The sequence below is a fragment of the Ammospiza caudacuta genome, chromosome 6, assembly GCF_027887145.1.
Source record: "Ammospiza caudacuta isolate bAmmCau1 chromosome 6, bAmmCau1.pri, whole genome shotgun sequence".
NCBI classification, from domain to species: Eukaryota; Metazoa; Chordata; class Aves; order Passeriformes; family Passerellidae; genus Ammospiza; species Ammospiza caudacuta.
In genome coordinates, this window is record NC_080598.1 from 2866840 (window position 1) to 2884928 (window position 18089).

General features: G+C 38.8%; 1 protein-coding gene across 3 annotated transcripts in view; it reads left to right on the forward strand.

Moving 5' to 3' along the window:
* Positions 1-18089, forward strand: part of ANO3 (anoctamin 3) — a 111577-nt gene that overhangs the window by 14097 nt on the left and 79391 nt on the right. Inside the window, exon 1 of one of the 3 annotated variants that reach the window (XM_058806916.1) lies at positions 7128-7229. The exons of 1 other annotated variant lie outside the window; for it this stretch is intronic. Coding sequence is in view for 1 of the 2 variants with exons in the window: in XM_058806915.1 (XP_058662898.1) it covers positions 8619-8664 (46 nt within the window). In the remaining variant the exon portion in view is untranslated. Of the gene's footprint in view, positions 1-7127; positions 7230-8591; positions 8665-18089 lie in introns of those variants that run through there. One more of the 3 variants, XM_058806915.1, reaches the window with a different exon arrangement.

Here is an 18089-nt window from a genome sequence, read left to right on the forward strand (position 1 = left end):
GGGAAAATTTCTTCATGCCTTTGGCACGTACATATCAACACTTTGGCTTTAGCAAAGCAGCTGGGCGGGTCCTGGCCAAGAATTGAAGGGTGTAGAAGTTGCCATAGCTGTCTGTGACAGTGGCAGTGCTATGTCTTATACAGAGTAGACTAAACCTCTCGAATTCCAGGTGTCTCCTATCTACCAGATGTTTCTTTTCCTTCTCCTATAGAAGTTATTCTGGGAGCCACTGCTTTGTATAAATTATTAAATGTTTATCACAGCAATGATTTTCAGTCAGCTGGAATGACATGACATCAAATACCTTCCCTGTGGTCACATAAATATTCAATTGGAGTGAAATGGGCTTTGGGAGAGCAGAGATTTGAATTATTTCTTATACTTTCCAGAACCTTCACCATGAATCTTTGGTACTGGTAGAGGCAGTTCCATTAACAACCAAGGAAAAGGGGAGGAGAACCTAGGGCTGAATGCCCAGGTTTGGGTAGGGTGCAGACAGATAAATCCAAGGCCAGGAAGGCTCAGAAAGGAAACGTTTGAGGTTTTTTTTTTAAATTTTAATATACCTAACATCTTATCTCTCCCTTACCCCACTGATTGTTAAAACAGGGCCTTGTTGATCCCTAGAGGACAAAATTCATGGATAAAAACAGTATGCAGTTTTTAATTTGTTCTTTGCAGTTACTTGTAACTGGATTATTTTCTAGTTTCAACAGCTTCTGTTAAAACAAAAGGAAAAAAGCTGGAGTAGCTCCTGCCAGCCATTGCCTTCTGCAAGCAATAGTCTGCTTCCTAGCTATTGTAAAATCTACATCCAAATTATTGTTACACTACCTCTGTGGCATCTCTGCTGTTCTCTCTATCCAGGCCTGTAAGGGAGACTACATTAATGCACTTCATGGGTACTTCAAGTCTCTTACCTCTTCTGAGAATAAATCTATCTCTGTGCATAAGAGGCTCTAGGTGCCAGGCTGATACAGCTCCACAAGCACAGAGTTAGTGTGAGCAATCCCCTGGGAAGGAGGAAGAGCAGTACCTGTGAGCTGTTCAGTGAGCATTCAAATTTTTTTTATTTTTATCAGTTCATTCTTGAGTATTCTTACAGTGAAAGAAATACCCCATGGCATAAATAACTCAGATAAATAATTAACCGATTTATCTGAAATAAATACAAAGCTCTGCAGGCAGTTGCAGCATGATTTCTTTTCCTGATGCCTCTCCCAAAATCTGCTTCTCAAAGCATCAACATCAAACTGACAAGTGCCTCATATTCAAACAGTTATTGCACAGAGCTATCAGCGAGCATTTTCCTCCCACCATCCTTGAGCACTGTTTCACACATTTTATTTCTCCAGAACTGACAGAATGACAGAAATACAAGACAGAAAAAGGTTCAACCATCTAAGGCCACATTCCTTGTTTACCTCAGGTTCTCACCTGCTGCTCTGTTCTGCAAACACAGGCTCCTTTTTGCAGCATAAATGCTTTCCCCATCGTGTCTCCTTTCCTGCAGAACAGTTCCTCAGGATCAAGATGAAATAATATTGTTTATTGTAATTTTTAATATTTTAATACTATAAATAATATGTGTTATTCAATTTTTTCCTGCCAGACACCACCAGGGAAGAGGTCTGGGTACATAATACTTGTAGCAATAGGGATTATTGTCTTTTTTTGTATGTCTTTGTGTACATTCGTAACAGGACAGTCTGTTTACAGAGAGTATGATAGGTTTTTTCTTTAGAGATATGGAGAAAAAAAAGAAGTGACGGCAGAGCTACATAGGTTTTAAAGGAACAGTGAAAAACTTTAACACTGTGTAACTGTCAAGCTAGATTAGTTCTCTAAGGGTTATTCAGCCTTTGCAACATTTTGCTCTGAACATGAATATACTTTGTATGGTTTTATAAGTAAGTTTTCTTTTTTTTTCTCTCCTTGTGCATTGAATTTTTCCATGAGCCATCAGCAAATAGGAAATGGATTTATATCCATTATAAATAATAAGATCTAAGAGGTTCTCTACACAGAACTAGCTTGAAGGTGAGGAAAGACTTGGCTGTCAAAACTGCAGTAAGCAGCAATAGAGGGTTAATCTCTAAACCAAAGAACTGAATACCCAGGAGACCAGATCTTCTTAGAGACAAGACAAGAGATTTTTCCTAAATCTAGGAAGAAATGCCTAAATGGCAGATTTTTTTAAAAAACTGTAAATTTAGACTTTGCAGCTAAGGACTATGTCTTGTTTCTAAAAGTATCTAGTACTGTAATTCTTGAAGCTTCTTGTACTAAGAACATGATACTCAAGAAACAATGGGCACATTTGCAGAATAGGTCTACACTGTGAAAACAAATTAGATGAGGGATAGTTTCATCACTGACAGTGATTTTTAATACTCTAGCTGATTATTTTCTTCCTTACTTGAAAAATGAGGCTGTGATTCAGAAATATATTACAGCAGTTTGATAGCTGGTACTGCAGTTAGAGGAGAATAATCTTTCTTGCTGCTTGCTTCAGATAAAACACAAAATAAGAAAACTGAGCTGCGTAATAGAAGAGAAAAATATCACAATATAGAAGTTTTCCTACCTGAAAAATGTGGATAGGTACATAAATTGGATGCTGCTATTAAAATTCAGTTTTTCCTCTACACCTTTTAATGTTTCTTGACATTAGTATTTTCTTTATAATCTCTTTGCATTATGATATAAGGGTTTTTAGCAATGGACAATTCACTCATGTTTTCACTTCTATATAGGTATGTTGCAAGGATTCCAGTGTATACCAGGCATAAGAATGAGGAACTCTTTACAATTCTAGTTTAGTGTTTGACCCAAATATTTAACAACAAAATTGAGTTTCTTTGCTGAGGAAAATGAAATTTTACAAAAAATATGGACTGTAAAGTTTGTTTCTTTGGTTCTCTTTCATGTTGCCTTGATAAATCAATCTCATACTGCAAAAGTAACTCCATTCAGGGAGATGATCAGGATGCAAACACAAATGTATAAAAGTAAACTACAAGCTTTAAAGTAGGCATGCAATTGCAGTGAGCTGCAGAATTGAATCCCAAACACTTTATATCAGTCAGAAAACACAACTCCATGGATATAACAAAATTCTATCTATACCAGGAGAAAATGTCTCTTAAATTACCATAGAAATGAAATATTAAAATATGGAAATCAGTGAGATTTCAAGAGTTTCTGTCTTAGCAACACAAGGTAAAATCATTATCGATATGTTGTTCAGTTTTTTAATTAATCTACTACATACTTTAGCAAGTCTGCTTTTTAAACCTTCTCCATAGTGACTGACAGCTTCATGAGAGAATAATTGTGTTACTCTCTACGGCAAAATTCTCACTGTTTTCAGTAAGATCAAAAAATCTGAGAACAACATTACTGTAAATATTTGAACAAGATGATTTTTGCATTGCAGAACATTAAGTAGTATGGAACTGCTCTTCTTGAGAGGTGGACTCAACAATTCTGTAAACACTGATTTTTCATACTATTTAAATGTATTAGATAAAAATTGATAGCAAAATAAGTAAATTTGGGTGCTGCTGTAAATATTTAATGCTCTTATTCAAACATTTTATGCTAAAGAATCACCCTGTCTCAAAACCTTTCCTGCAAATTTATAAGAAACTGTACTCCACAAGAATTTTAGAAATTAATATGTTTGAGAAAGGACATTTAATATCATCTTCCTATTTTGTCCTTTGAAAACTGCATAAGCATATAGTCAACAAAATCTTTCACTGTCGATACGAAAAGAAACCCTTTCGGATTTATTTTAATTACAATTTGAAATTGTGTGTCTACTTCCTATTTTGAATTGATCTGGCTCCAACTCCCTTGAATTTTATTTTTATTACATCCTTTATTATAGCCCTTGCAGATCCAACCTCCTGTTCTGCAGCTTTACCATTGCCATCACCAGACTGGGTCAGACACAGCTTTGTCAAGGCATAATTTGAAAACCATCAAGGACAGGTATTTCACCTCTTTTTGGGTTACAAGCTCTGATGATGTATCACCAATGCTAAAAACTCGTTAGTAGGGCTCAGTCTGAGCCTCCCATGCCATGATGTGTGGCTTTTGTCACCAAGCAGATCATTTAGGACTATAAAGGGTTTATTACTGTATCCTTTGCAAGTGTTTCCCAGTAGTGGTAGGCTCCTGAAACTCCTTAGTTTATTTTTCATATTAAATTAGCCTAGTTTATTCAACTTCTCACAGTTTATTTACTGTAGATCCCTGACCTTCTTTGTAAGTTTTCTGTTTCGGCTGTTTAGGCTGTTTAGGCTTGTAAGTTTTCTGTGCTGTTTAGGTGGCCTGGAAAGGCCCAGGGATGGCCTTGAAGAGCCGACGCTTCAAAGGACGAGGAGAGACTTCTGATCTTGTCTTGGTCTCGGTGTTTATTAATTGTTTATCTAAAAGATTTTCTTTCAGCCCGACAGAGGTCTGCACAGCAAGCCAGCCATGGGCACACTCCACAAGCCCCCGGGCGGTCACTTATCTTTATACCCGAAGTTACGTGTACAATATTTATAATTTTTCCCCAATACCTTCTACCCTTATTAACCGGTGCACTTTTAGTAATAACCAATCCCAAAGTGCCACCATCACCACAGAAGATGGAGGCCAAGAAGAAGAAGAAGAAGAACAGGACACGCCCCAATTCCTCCATCTTACTTCTTTAGACCTCCCTGTACCAAAATCCTAAACCCTGTGTCTTACACTCTAATTAACTTATCCCTTCACCATTCACCCAGTGAATTCCTCCCAGTCCTCATACACGTGTCGTCTCCTGTGTAGGATCAAAATCCTGCCACCAGACACTTCTGGCAACATTCCAGGACTCCCGAGCCCCCCAAGGGTGGTCTCGGCCACTCTGCACCTCCATCCTGAGGTGCTGAGATCCCACACTTCTTGAGTAGCATTTTATGGATCTTTTCCAATTTTTTAACACCTTTCCTGAACTGAGTGGGCTTCAAGTGGGAAAGCTAGACACAAAATTGCAGGTACAGCTACAGTCAGGCCAAGTAAAGGGGATTAATGCCAATTTCATCTCCTGGCTCCATGTCTCCTAAGGTTTCTTTATTTATGATGCAAGTGCACAGCTGGCTGGTGTTCAAGGTAGTGCTTCCCATAAAGTTCAGGTCCTTTCTGCTAGATCTGCTGCTCAGCATGAATTATGTATGGGGATTTCTCAGGGGCAGGATTTTGCACTTGCTGAACCTCCTGAGTTTCTTTGGAGTAAGTTCCATTTTCTTTCTGGGCAATACTTAACAGTGGCTATAGTCAACTTTTGAGGTGGCTGTATTTCTTAAGGAAATATTTGGCATAAGACACAACACAGGTGAATTAGGCTTTAATTTAGGGTTCTGTTTCCTCTGACTTTCTGAAAAGCACTGTGAAAGTACAAAAATTAATTTAAAGCATCTCTTTCTCATAGCCCGTTCTTGTGGCAAAACAACTCAGTCCTCCTGTTCTCATAATTTCAAAGTTTTGCAGATCTCAAATAATACAGATTTTCATAAGGCTAGATGTATTATGATGAAGCAAGACCAAATCTTAGTCTTTGTCAGAAGATATAAGGAAATATCTCATGAAAAATGATGTCTATCACAGAGAATTAATCTCACTGTCAAAACTAAAAACCTAAAACTTAGTTAAAAAATTCAATGTGACCAACCTTAAGCTTTTAAGTCGTGATTTTGGTTCTGTTGATTGTCAAGGTAGAAGATTTTAATCTAGTTCTGTTTGATCCTGATCTCTCCATCTTTCATTGGTTTTAGAAATGATTTATTAAAGCTTACTAAGAGATAAATGTAAGACATAGCATAATAGAACTAAATATTTTATTAGACAGTGCTTATGAGGGTAGATTTTTATTTCAATGGCCTTCAAAGCCAATGTAGCCAATGCATATGAAGCCTAAGGATGTATGCATTTCTTACATATCTTAGCCATCAATTCTTAATTGTTCTGTTATCTGCACCCTAAAAAGATCTTCAAACTCTCCTTACTTACCAAAGAACTATGTTTCAAGATCCTCATATGATCATATTTTACAATTATTAAGTTAACTCAGTTGACACTGTGAAGGATTTAATTTAAAAATTAATTACCTTTGTAGAGGTAGTTTTTCTTCTCTTTTGCAGACCTTAGCTACAAATGCCTTATCTGTAGTTTGATGCATACATACCACCTACTGTTAGAAATAGAGCTTTATAATGTGTATAATTTATAATTTTCTAGTCTCAGCATGTAATCCAGTACAGGATTTCTGAGCACTGCCTTACCCTGGCTTCCTCTTCCCATCGTTTTGTGTGTTATGTCAGTGAAATCTATTTGAAATCTACTAGTGTCAGTGAAATCTGCTTGGATTCAGGAGTTCTGTAAGTCCTTGTGGAGGATTGTGGACCAGAAATTAGAAAGATGGCACTGAGTACCAGGCAGCTGACAGCCTCTTTTCCAAGACTGAGTATGATAATCTCTTTCTTCTTTAATTTTACTTGTGAGCCCCTCTCCTTCCCCTCAGCATTTTGTAATTACTATCATTGGAGAGCCAGCAATGGCCCTCTTTTATTTTGTGCTGCTAAGAGAAGGAGCACAATGCACACTGTTCTTCTACTTTGTAGGCAAGTCAAAAGGTGTTGGCCAAGGTTTCCCAAAGAATAGATCTGTCCTGGAACCTGGCAAAGGTTTAGACCCTTACAGTGCAAGAACTACCTTTGCTTGTTACAGGTTGCACATGTTTATTAAGTTTATAGGTTTTATTACACTCTCTTTTTGTTTTTTCTGGCTGACCTTCAGGGAATAGATTTGGTTTTAATCTCCATGAGTCCACTCTGATGTCTACGTTAAAACTTGAAAGTAAACAACAAAGATTTTATTCTACCTCTTTTTTTAGCTTGCTTTTAGTTTGCCAGAATTTGTTGATCAGCAAGTCAGCTGGCTGACTTACTCTGCCATGCAACATTTATAGTGCTGTATCTCAGCAGGAAAAAGCTGTTCTGAGGAGCTTTTCTAAAATTGCATGAGTGCAGAGGAATGCCTCATCTGTTACCTTCACTGTGCAGACTGCCACTGGAGACCAAAAAATGAGTAAGATCCATACTATAGCACTATAGCTTCTGCATCTTTTCCTAAACTAACAACAAACCTTCTGCAAATGGTGCAGAGCAGCCTGAAATGTGGTCAGCTATCCTGAGGAGGTAAGTTTATTTTTTCCCCTTATGGATGTGTCAGCTGCATGTTATGTAAGAGCAATATCTGTTGTACTCTAAAAAAAGTGCTGGGGAATACCTCACCAGTTAGGATGCAATTTTTGTCTGCCTTTCTACATGCATGGATGTATTGGTTTACATATGGTTGTTTAATATGTTTTCATAGTGGAAAACCATTCTTACACACACACTAAAAAGTGTGTATCCATCTTGTTTGCTTAACTACACCCATATAGACAAAGTAGTACAATTTATAGTACAGACTGTAGTATGGGGTAGCATTTATGTAATTTTTTTGGCACATTGTACATGACAAGCCCCAGTCAGCTATGGGGAAGTTCTGCCTTTACTGTCAGAGGAAATCTGACTGGACACAAATGGAGCCACAGACTTTGAAGGAATACTGTAGTAACCTGTGCTAGTTAGGTGATTGAATTGACTTCTAATGAGTAAATGATATTTGTACCCCTAAATGGAGAAGAGGATATAGATACTCCTAGATGCAGGCTACAATATTTGACTGAATTAATTTAGGAGGACCAAACCCTCCAGAATATTGTGGTAGAAAAAAAAAAATTGAAAAGAAATCCAAAGCATTCTACAGGGATTGAAGGATACTATCATAAAATTTATTCAGAATCCAGAGAGAAAAATGTGACCAGAGAGCAACAAGGAAAGAAATAAAACCCTTTTTAGTTTGAATCTTCTGTTGTCTAGAATGAGCTACTGGCACACACTGTAGAGAAAGGGGAGATTATGATACAAATAGGATAGAAATGGGCCACATCAGGCTTGAGTTTGTAATTTAGTATCTTGTAAAAAATTATCTGCAGTAAGGTTGAGACTCTAAGTTTTATAAAATACATAGAAATAAAAAAAGCTGTGATGCAACTTAGGGACGCAGTGTGAGGACGGGGATGGAAGCGATGTAACACCAGCTTAACTCACAACGTTGAGATTCAAACGCAGCCGTTACCGCGTAAAGCCGATGCAATTTTTACTTCGCTGCCCTTCACCTCAATAGGAACACCTGATGTTTTCTAAAAAGGGAGACCGAGGGCACAGCCAGGCAATAGGGATAACGGGGCTGCGGCCAGCGCTCCTCCTCAGCGGGGTGCGCACAGCCTTTCCCAGCGATTCCCGCCGGCACCATTCCCGGCCCGGGCTGCGGGCGGAGGCGCAGCCCCGGCTCCGCGCCCGCCCCTCGCCCCCCGGGCCCGGCGTGACCGCCTCCCCCGCGGCCGCTGCCGCCGCCATTCCCCGGGCCCTTCGTTCCCCCGGCCTCCGCTGCGCGCCGGGCCGGGCCGCGCCGCTGGGTGCCCGCCCCCCGCCGCCGCAGCCGGCGGGCTGGCAGCTGGGAGGCTGCGCTCCGCCGGCATGGTTCACCACTCGGGCTCCATCCAGTCCTTTCGGCAGCAGAAAGGTCAGTACGAGCCCTGCCGAGCGCACCCATCGGGAGGCCACCGCACCTGCCTGCCCTGCGGGGGAGGGGACGCGGGGAGGGCAGCCTCAGGGGGGGCAGCCTGAGGGATGCCAGCCTCAGGGGGGACAGTCTGAGTGATGCCAGCCACAGAGGGGGCAGCCTGAGGGATGCCAGCCTCAGGGGGACAGTCTGAGTGATGCCAGCCACAGAGGGGGCAGCCTCAGGGTGGGCAGTCTGAAGGATGTCAGCCTCAGGGGAGGGCATCTTCAGAGAGGGCAGCCTGAGGGGGGACGCGCAGGTCTGGCCGCGGAGTCCGTGCGGGATCGCCCGCGGGTGCCGGCGCGTTCTGTGTGTGTGCCCGCTCCCTGCCCGGGGTGCCGGCATGCGGCCGTGCCCGCTCCCTGCCCGGCGTGCCGGCATGCGGCCGTGCCCGCTCCCTGCCCGGCGTGCCTGCATGCGGCCGTGCCCGCTCCTGCTCTGGAGGCGCACCGGCGCTCTCGGAGGCTTTGCTGGGCGTCAATGCGGCTGCGGCGGGGCCGAGCCCGGAGCTGTCCGCGCCCCGGGGCTGGGGGCCGAAGGGCCCGGCCCGGCCCCGCCCAAGCGTTCCCAAGCGAAGGGCGGTGCTGCTTTGGTTCTCACCGTACAGGTGAGTCTAAAGATGCCTACATGCGTGATACGGACAGTCGTTCAGCCTCCAGAGTTCGCTGCGGTTGTTAGTAGGTTTGTTTTTAGGTTTTAGTCTTCGTGTCATCCTGTTACCCAAGTACAAAAGCAGAGGAAGAATATTAATTGTAATTGTGAGCAGGGATCTGGTGTTTTAGGTGCAGATACAACTTAGGTTCGGTCTGTGTATTGAGTTGGTTTTTTTTGTCTGGGATTTAATTGCCAAACAGAAGCTCTTTGCTGGTCAGCAAATATAAAGGTGAATTTCCGGTTTTGATTACCATCACCATAAAACCTGTATTGTGTACATGTTAGGAAAAAGGTAATTCTCTCAATGAACTTCTAAAATTTATTTCTTTATCACGGAACCAATATTTTTCTATATTTTGTGGATCAGATGAACCAAGATTTCTCTCACTTTGTTCTCTTTCAGTTATTGACAGACTTTTTTTTTTGTTGTTCTTATAGTGCAGTATGGTGTAAATTATGATAGGAAGTGGTATTCATTATACATAAATCATGAGGTCACTTATTGGATTTTGCCTCATTCAAGTTCTTCTCTTTGACTGGTTAGTTGAAAATAAATAATTCAAAGTGCTTTTTCCATTCTGATAATCACATAATAAATTTACTTCCTTGCAGTAGAGGTTTTGCATTTAATGCCAGTCTTGTGTGCAGTAATGAGTGGTGCTGTCTCAGATTGTAAAAACTCTAGTTTAGTCAGGCTCAAAGGTAATTGATTAGTATAAAAATGTATTTTTTCAACTGTCAAGTCAACATTTACAAAAGCATTAGAAGACTTGAAGCCACAGTGTTAGTTCTTTTTCATAAGACAGCATTTCTTACATTGCAGCAATGATTAGCAAGCTCCAGAATCGTTGTCAAGGCTCTTCAGAAAAAATGCAGCTGTTCTGTAATAATCTTTAAAAAACCCCAAACCCAACTTTCATTTGTCAGATTATACCCTTTGCTGACCCAGAGATGGGGCAGCTGAGAGGCATTTAAAAAATGTTTATTCCATTTTCAGTCTCACATGAAGGGTGAGAATACAGCTGTTATAATTGACACCATCACAATTAGAAGTGCAACTGTTTCCTAATTACAAGACATTTTAAGTGTTTCTTGGCCTGTCAGCTTTAGCCACTCCATGCTGTAGATGCCTTAAAGCCACTTATCTAAACTACCCCTTGTGGGTCCCACTACAGTGCATCTTTCATCTTTCAGTTCTATTTCTCCAAAGTATCCAGTCTTATTTGGCACGGCCATCCTTTGAAACTTGTTTTGTGTTCAATTTCTCTCTCAACAATGTCTGTCGACTTCAACTATGTTCAGGTTCTTTGACTTGTGATTTATGAAACTCTGTGTTTGCACAAGTCAAAAAACTTGGTAAAAACTAAGTGAGTTTTGGCAGTTACTTTTTGATAAGATTATTGTTCTCATCTCCTCATTCCCCCAAAATCCTGATTGAGGTACCTTGCCAGTCATCAGGCTTTGGAGATGAGATGATGCTTTTATGGAGCTGGGTAACCTGTACAGCATTGACTAACATGACCGTGGCTTTCCCAAAGTTCTCAAATGCAGTGTGCTTTGTACAAAATGTACCTGAGTTCAGCCTGCTTTTCTCAGCCTAAAGCTTTTAGGAATGGGGAAGGATAACATGAAAACTTGAGCAAAAGGCTATAGCAAAACTAAGCAAACATAAATGGTAATCAAGAATTCATCATCTTACCATGAGGTACTGAGAAGAAGCTGAGCATCTGGTACTCTGAAGTTCATGGACACTGATCTCAGCAGCAAAAAAAGTTGTCTTTTTCCTTTTCATTTAGTATTTTTTATCAGTCTTTATTTAAAATTTAATATTTTGCTTATTGTAATTTCTGGCTTATTGTTGCTGAGATTTTGGCTAAATGCATTGTTTGTTTTCCAGGTGCTCACTAAATTGTGCCCTAAATTCCCTTTCTTTACAGAATCGGGGGTAATCTTCCTGAAATGGCCAAATGCCCATCACAGCTGTGCCTTGTATGCTTCACTGCATTAAGACTAAGCTTCATTTTGGGGGGGGGGGGGCATTGAAAGGACATAATTTTTATGTGGATTCTCAGTCATATAGGAAAAATACACATCAGCAAGTCTCATAGATCCTGAAAACAAATAGAAGATAATTTTAAACTTTTCAGAAACAGAACTTACCTATTGCTAGGTAACATAATATTCAAACTCAATTGCTAAAGCGAACTAACTTTTAAAATGGGACACAGAATGTGGTAAAGAGCATTTTTTTTTCTTTTACTTACTCTGAGCACTTTGTTCTAGCTGAGAAGTGATTTCAGTACCAAAGCTGTTTTTACAAGGTTTGGAGGAAAAAGATTAAGTTCTCCAGTCTCGTGGGTATCTAGGAGCCTTCAACTGGAAGGAGAAAATAAAGAAAGAATGAAATTACATCGTGAGGATTTGTTACTGTTTAGAATTTAGGTATTGTTTTTCTTTGATTTAGCTTTCCCTTCTTGACAAAGTGAGGAGGTGTTCAGAGTAGGAGGCTGCTGCCATCTTTTTGTCTTGCTCTTTGTTCAAATTGTGTATGCAGAGTGAAACCCTCAGTTTCAAAACCTGCAGCAGAACTCAGTGTAGTGTTATAAAAAGACACAGAAAGGGTTGAAAAAAATAATCTCATTCTTCTTCACCCCCGCAATTCTTGTTCTTCTACTTGTATCCAAAGATAATGTCTGTGGAGAAGAGCAGTGTCCTAGAGGTAGACTAATCTGTGTCTCTACACAGCAGTGTGTTAGATCTGTTTAGCCATCTGTATAGTATTTTCTGGCTATTTTTAACCTCTGCTTTGGCGGAAACTGGTTTTTCTGAAATTATTTTCCTCAGTAATATTCTCAGATAAAAATCATATAAGTGATATAGACCTTGATATTTCTTACTTTTTCAAAAGGTGATGCAACCTATGGCCTCTGAGGAATTATGTCAGAGGAAAGGGAAAGAAATTTTTATTATTTACTGGTTTCTTCCCAACCATCCTTTACAAAAGAATAATGTTCTTCCTTAAAGATTAATATACAGGTAATATATACTGTACCTTACTGTATATACTTCTTTATATACAGGTTTGTTTAAAACTAGTAAGTAATTAATAGTTATTCATAAAGGAGAAATCAGTTAATGATGACAAGAGCAAAGATAATCTCTACTGTAATTTGTAGTTTCATAATTCCAGGGAAAGATAGCTAGTTAGGAATCATAATCTTTTACATGCAGGACATAAAAACATGCTGCAGCCTTAGGGCAGATTTTTGTGGATTCCATAATAGGTGTGGGACAGGTACCAAGCAATTGTTTGTTTTATTAGGGGACTTTACTGAAAACTTGAGTTCTTCAGAAGGAAAGGCAACATGATTTGCAGTGGGCTCTTGTAACAGATACCTGGTGGTAGAGTTTGAATAAATCTGTGTTTAAGGTGTAGGTCAAGGCAATTGCTATGCTTAAAATTTTAAATGTCTAGGACTTTTATCCAAATACGCAGACTACACTTTCCTGGATACTTTGCTGGGTGCTTTTACTGAATAGTGTTGTTTTTTTAATACCTCTATCAAAGCTTTTTAATGAAGGAGTTCAATGCTGGGAAGAAGAAAAGATGTTTTGTGCTTTAGAATGGAGTTGCTTTCATCTTGGTGTATGAGATTTAAGAACGTGGAGTGCAGATTGAAATCTGGTGGCTTCGCAGGTGTCTGGTCAAGGAGTTCAATGTTTCCTGGTTCAATGAGGCAGGAAGAAGTTAATCAATGTCAATACTCATTAAGTCTTTGAGGGCACTGATTTAGCCTCTCAAGGGATTTACCTTGGAGTAGCTTGAATTGAGACTCCTGAAGAAATCAGGGATCTTCATAGAAGATGTGTATTTAGACACATTCCAATTCTTATCTCTACCAAATATTTTGTTTCATTTTTTATATTGCCACTTGAAGTTGTAGTGTGATTTAGAGGGATTGAGGATGGAGAATCTTGAATAGCTCTGCCTTCACTGGGAGGCTTGTTGCTTCATTGGCTTTTTTGTTAAATCACTTGGAGCTACTTTGAGAAGCACTGTTGTTGTGGAGTAAAGCTTTCCCTTATGGTTCCTTTACTCAGATTTTAAGCTCTTAGTGATCTGCATTTTTTATAAAACAGCATGTGAAACTGACTTTCATTTCTTGTGAAATTTCAATGAGAATTTGTAAACATCACATTTTATATTTTATATATTATATTATAATTTTACATTTATATATTATATTATTACCAGAATTTTACATTTTATATATTGTATTATTACCAGAATTTTCAGTATTCAGGAACTTGGCCTTGTGATAAAGAATCCCATGGAGGCTTATCCAAGGATGTTTGGTGCTTCTGTGGCATAAGTAAACCTAGTGAACTTAATAATTTGAAGAGACTGCTGAAATTACTAGAAGATGGAATTCTGTCACACAAAAATTTACGATAGACTGCGACCCTTTGCCACTGTTGTTCAGAACAGAAAGGCCAAGTTTTCATGTCAGTGTGAATGAAGCAAGTTTTTGGCCTCAGCTCTTCAGTTTTCATTCCAAGGAGCACTAACACACACAGAAAATTTCAGTGCCATACTCATGTTGACTCTGAAAGCTGAGAGCAATGCAGCTATTAGTACAATCCCTTAAAACAATACTATATTTAAACAGTGTTACTTAAAATGTTTTCTCAGGGCACTGAAAAGTAAGGTCCAATGTTTAATAAGGCTATATTTGCTCTTACTTCTTTTGCCTGATACAACTACTCAGCCTAGGATCCACTCCATCTTCTTCACTCAAACACCTTTGAAGGGCCCATGTCTTTTTATTCCAGATTATACTGTTGTGGCTTGTAACTTGAAAAAATATAGAGGTTTTTGAAAACAGTCACTAAACATGACATATTAAACCTTATATTATGCAGATGTATGAGTGCTGTAGAAAAAAGTAACTTTTTTTTCACGGAATGGATATTTGAAATGAGAAACTAAAGGATATCAGAAAATTTTGGGATGTTGCATAACTCTCTCTAGCTAAAGAAGATGATGCTGCTGTGGTTAGATTAACTTCTTACAATCTGTTTTAAGTATAGCTTGATATAGTTGTATCTGTGGACAAACCTTGTACCTATTCCACAGCTTTTCAAAATTTCCTGAGTAAGGACCTGTGAAAATAGCAACCCTAGCCACCACTCATTTTCTTTAGAACTCTCATCAGTTATATTTCACTGGGTATACCACAAAGTTGCAAGTTCCTGATCTGCTTCCATATTTTGCTTTATTTATTCTGCTTTTGGTCATTTTTGAAATCTTCTAAATGAGTATAAATGAAACAGCCCTTTCACTTTGTATTCTGTTGTAGTAGCATTTTGAACATATCAGTTTTTGTTTCAAAATCAAGACTAGTCAGCATGTTTTATGATCAGAGGTATTTTGAAGTTCCAGTAACTGTGAGAAATTAAAACACTGTCTTAGCTAACAGTACCAAGAGCCTTGCATTACAGCTAATGCAGATGGCTAAGCAGTAACTGGGAAAGTAATGGAAAAAACCCCAGCCATCCATATTTTAGACATAGCATGATAGCAGAAAGTGGATGTGCTAAATTCACAAGTTTGCTGAGCAACATGAAGATTACTTGTTTTCTGCTTTGGCCTGTCTAAACTGAAGAGTGTGTTTGTGTTGTCTTGAGTCGAACGTGCAATCACATTTGCGGAAAGCATTGTATATATTATACATATATATGTATATATATTACTCAGATTACAAATCTTTACCACTCTTGTTCTGGAGCTAGGTCAGCTCTATATATTCTACAGATAAGTTACAGTAGATTATTTATTAGAGACAGGTGAACTCAAAACCAAGCTGCAGTGTACAGCAATATGTTTTAACAACTCTGAGCTACAATGAATGCAAATTCATCACTGTTTTCTCAGAAAGAGAGTCTGAGTCTGCCTCAATTTCGATTATCATTTGTCTCGTGAGGGCTTTTAGCCGGTGCAGTTACTTAAGGGAGGAATTGTTCATTTTTCTGACTGGTGAGGTCACAGTTTAATTCTCAGTATATTTGAGTATTTAAGTGAGGTTTTGAAGAAACAGAAACATTAGGTTTTCCCTTTGGGTCCTGTCTAATATTCATACATCAGGCAAATTGCCTTACTATTATGTAACTGTTTGCTCTGCTTAAAGGTAGGATCTTGTGAGTGGGAAAAAAGATACTGTGAAATCCTGCTGAGTTAAAATCCATCAGCAACTCAGGAGAAGGAAGTGTGCTTTGAAGAGTATCTGCAGAAATCCCTTTTGAGCAACAAATTGCCACTGTTCATAGGGTTTTCATTGATTTGATTAGTAACAGCATAGGACAAAGTGTTTGTTTGTTGCATCTTGTCTGTTGCTGTTACTGGATTCCTGTGTGGCACCCTGTCACACACATATTTTCTGAAAAATCCTTTCACTAGGATGTTTTCTCCTGAGAAGCTGGGAAGCTTCAGCTTCTCCATGTTTTACTACTTTGGAATGTGATTTGGAGAATTGTTTACCCAGCATGTGAATTGTTTTTACTTGATGACCAATGACAGCCAGCTGTGTCGAGGCTGTGAGCAGTCACAAGATTTTATTCATTCTTGTCCAGGCTTCTGATGCCTCCTTTCTCTTTCTTTAGTATAGTTTTTAGGAAATAATTTTCTTTTAATATAGTATAATATCATAAAATAATCAGCCTTCTCAAACATGGAGTCCAGATTGTCATCTCTTCCCTTGTCGGGGTTGCCTACAAATTCCACAGCACCCCAGCACAAGAAGGATGCACGAACGAAGGAATTCAGAGCTCGCTCAAATCTACATTGAAAAATTTTTAAGTACATCACAGTTGCACAAGAATTGTAGCCAGTCACGTATGCTCCAGAGAGCTCCTATGGTGATGGCAAGCTCTGGAGTTAAAATATGTTTGAGATGTCACATTCTATTCTCTGCCTGTCTGCTTCAGTAGAATTACTCTTGCTCAAAAATTTCCGTACTCCTTACTGTTTGTTTAGTAGCTTTATCAATAATATGCCTTTATAATCTAGATGATCTCTAACTTATGTAATATTTGTATTCTCTTATCTTTCTGGCTCATTAAACGAATGGAGTTAGTGCTTTTAATGAATTAGTTTTCCTGAAGCATTAGGGTTGTTTTGTTTTTTAGGTTTTGTTTGTTTATTTGTTTGGGTTTTGCTGTTGTTTGTTTTTGTTTGGTTTTTTTTTTTTTGGAGAAGTCTCTTTTTCATTATGGGCTATTTTGTTGTCTGGTTTAAAGGACAGGTGTCTGCTAAGGAAGGTGAGAACTCCCTTGGAATGGAAACCTTTCCCTCCAAACTATTATAACTTTGAAATTACAGGGTTTTCAAGCAAAGGTATGGGGAAAGGAATAACAGTTCTTTATTGCATATTTATGTGTAACAAGACAAACAACCCTGGCAGCAACACCAACCAGAACCCCAGGCAAACACCTTTTAGGATATTACTTTGAATTAAATATAATGTGTTGGTAGAGACTAAACAAAACTTTCTATTCTTTTGTAGTGTTGGAAGGGAGCATCTACAACTTTTTATTACTTTATATTGTAGGAAATCTCAAAATAAACCTGAGATTGACTTGTATTCAAGCTCAGTCATAAAAAAAAAAAATTTGAAATATGCATTCATAAATGCTTGTACTTTAATGGAAGGAGTTTCTTTAGAGAGAAAAATGATTTTTTAGTGTCATGGCGACAGTGATCTGTTTGTCAGTTTGACTGGGCGTTTTCCCTCTTGGTTGCAGCTTGTAGTTGTTTGTTCAGTTTTGGCATGTTGGTTCTGGAGTGTTGTCTTAGGGGTCTACTAGTGCCATCATCCAGTTCATGCATAGTCTATTAGACATTATAATTTCATACCTGTGGCCATCATAGGTATTTGCTATCAGTCTTTTCTGCCCAAGCAGAAGGAATTCAAATTTCTGGCAGCCTGGAATGGAAAGAAGGCAAAGCAAGGCACCAAGTAATGGATTAAACTGGTTTTTCAGTATTTTTCCCTTTAACAAGGGAAAAAATAGAGAAATGCTTTCAAAACAACTACCCCTTTAATTTTGAAAAGCATTTATACCAGTGCTAAGCTCTGACACTTTCAAATTTCCTTTTCAAATTTTTTGTTTAGAAGACTAATTCTGTGAGCATTAATATTAAAAAAGAAATTATAACAGCTGAATTTAAATCAGAAGCTTTGTCCAGAACATTTCATAGATTTCCTCAAGAATGTCCTCTGAGCATATACCTTCATGAAAAGTACATTTTGTTGGACTTTTAGTTTACTTTAGCCTCTTTTATCTTCATTAAGGTATTTTCCTCTATTTCTTTTCTCTCTCCATTTGAATTACACTGTTTTCCAGAGGTGAAGGGCTGGAGGGGAGAGGGGCAACACAATTTTCTTGCTGCTATTGTCATTATTTTTTACTGATTGTTAGGTGATTATTGAATACAGTTTCCACTAGAAATGTGTATTAATGTGGTTTTGGCTGTTTTGCTTTTATCAGGAAAACTAATCCATGATGTCAGGGGTTTAGGACAAAAATGGAGACAGAGGAGTTCTGTAACTTTGAATAAAGGGAGAGGCATCTAAGTTGCTCTCCTTTCCCTCTGTAATTTCTATTTTAAGGTGGTTGAGTTATGTTCAGAGTGGCCTGGATGTGCAGATAAGTTGTTTGTTAGACTCTGCTGG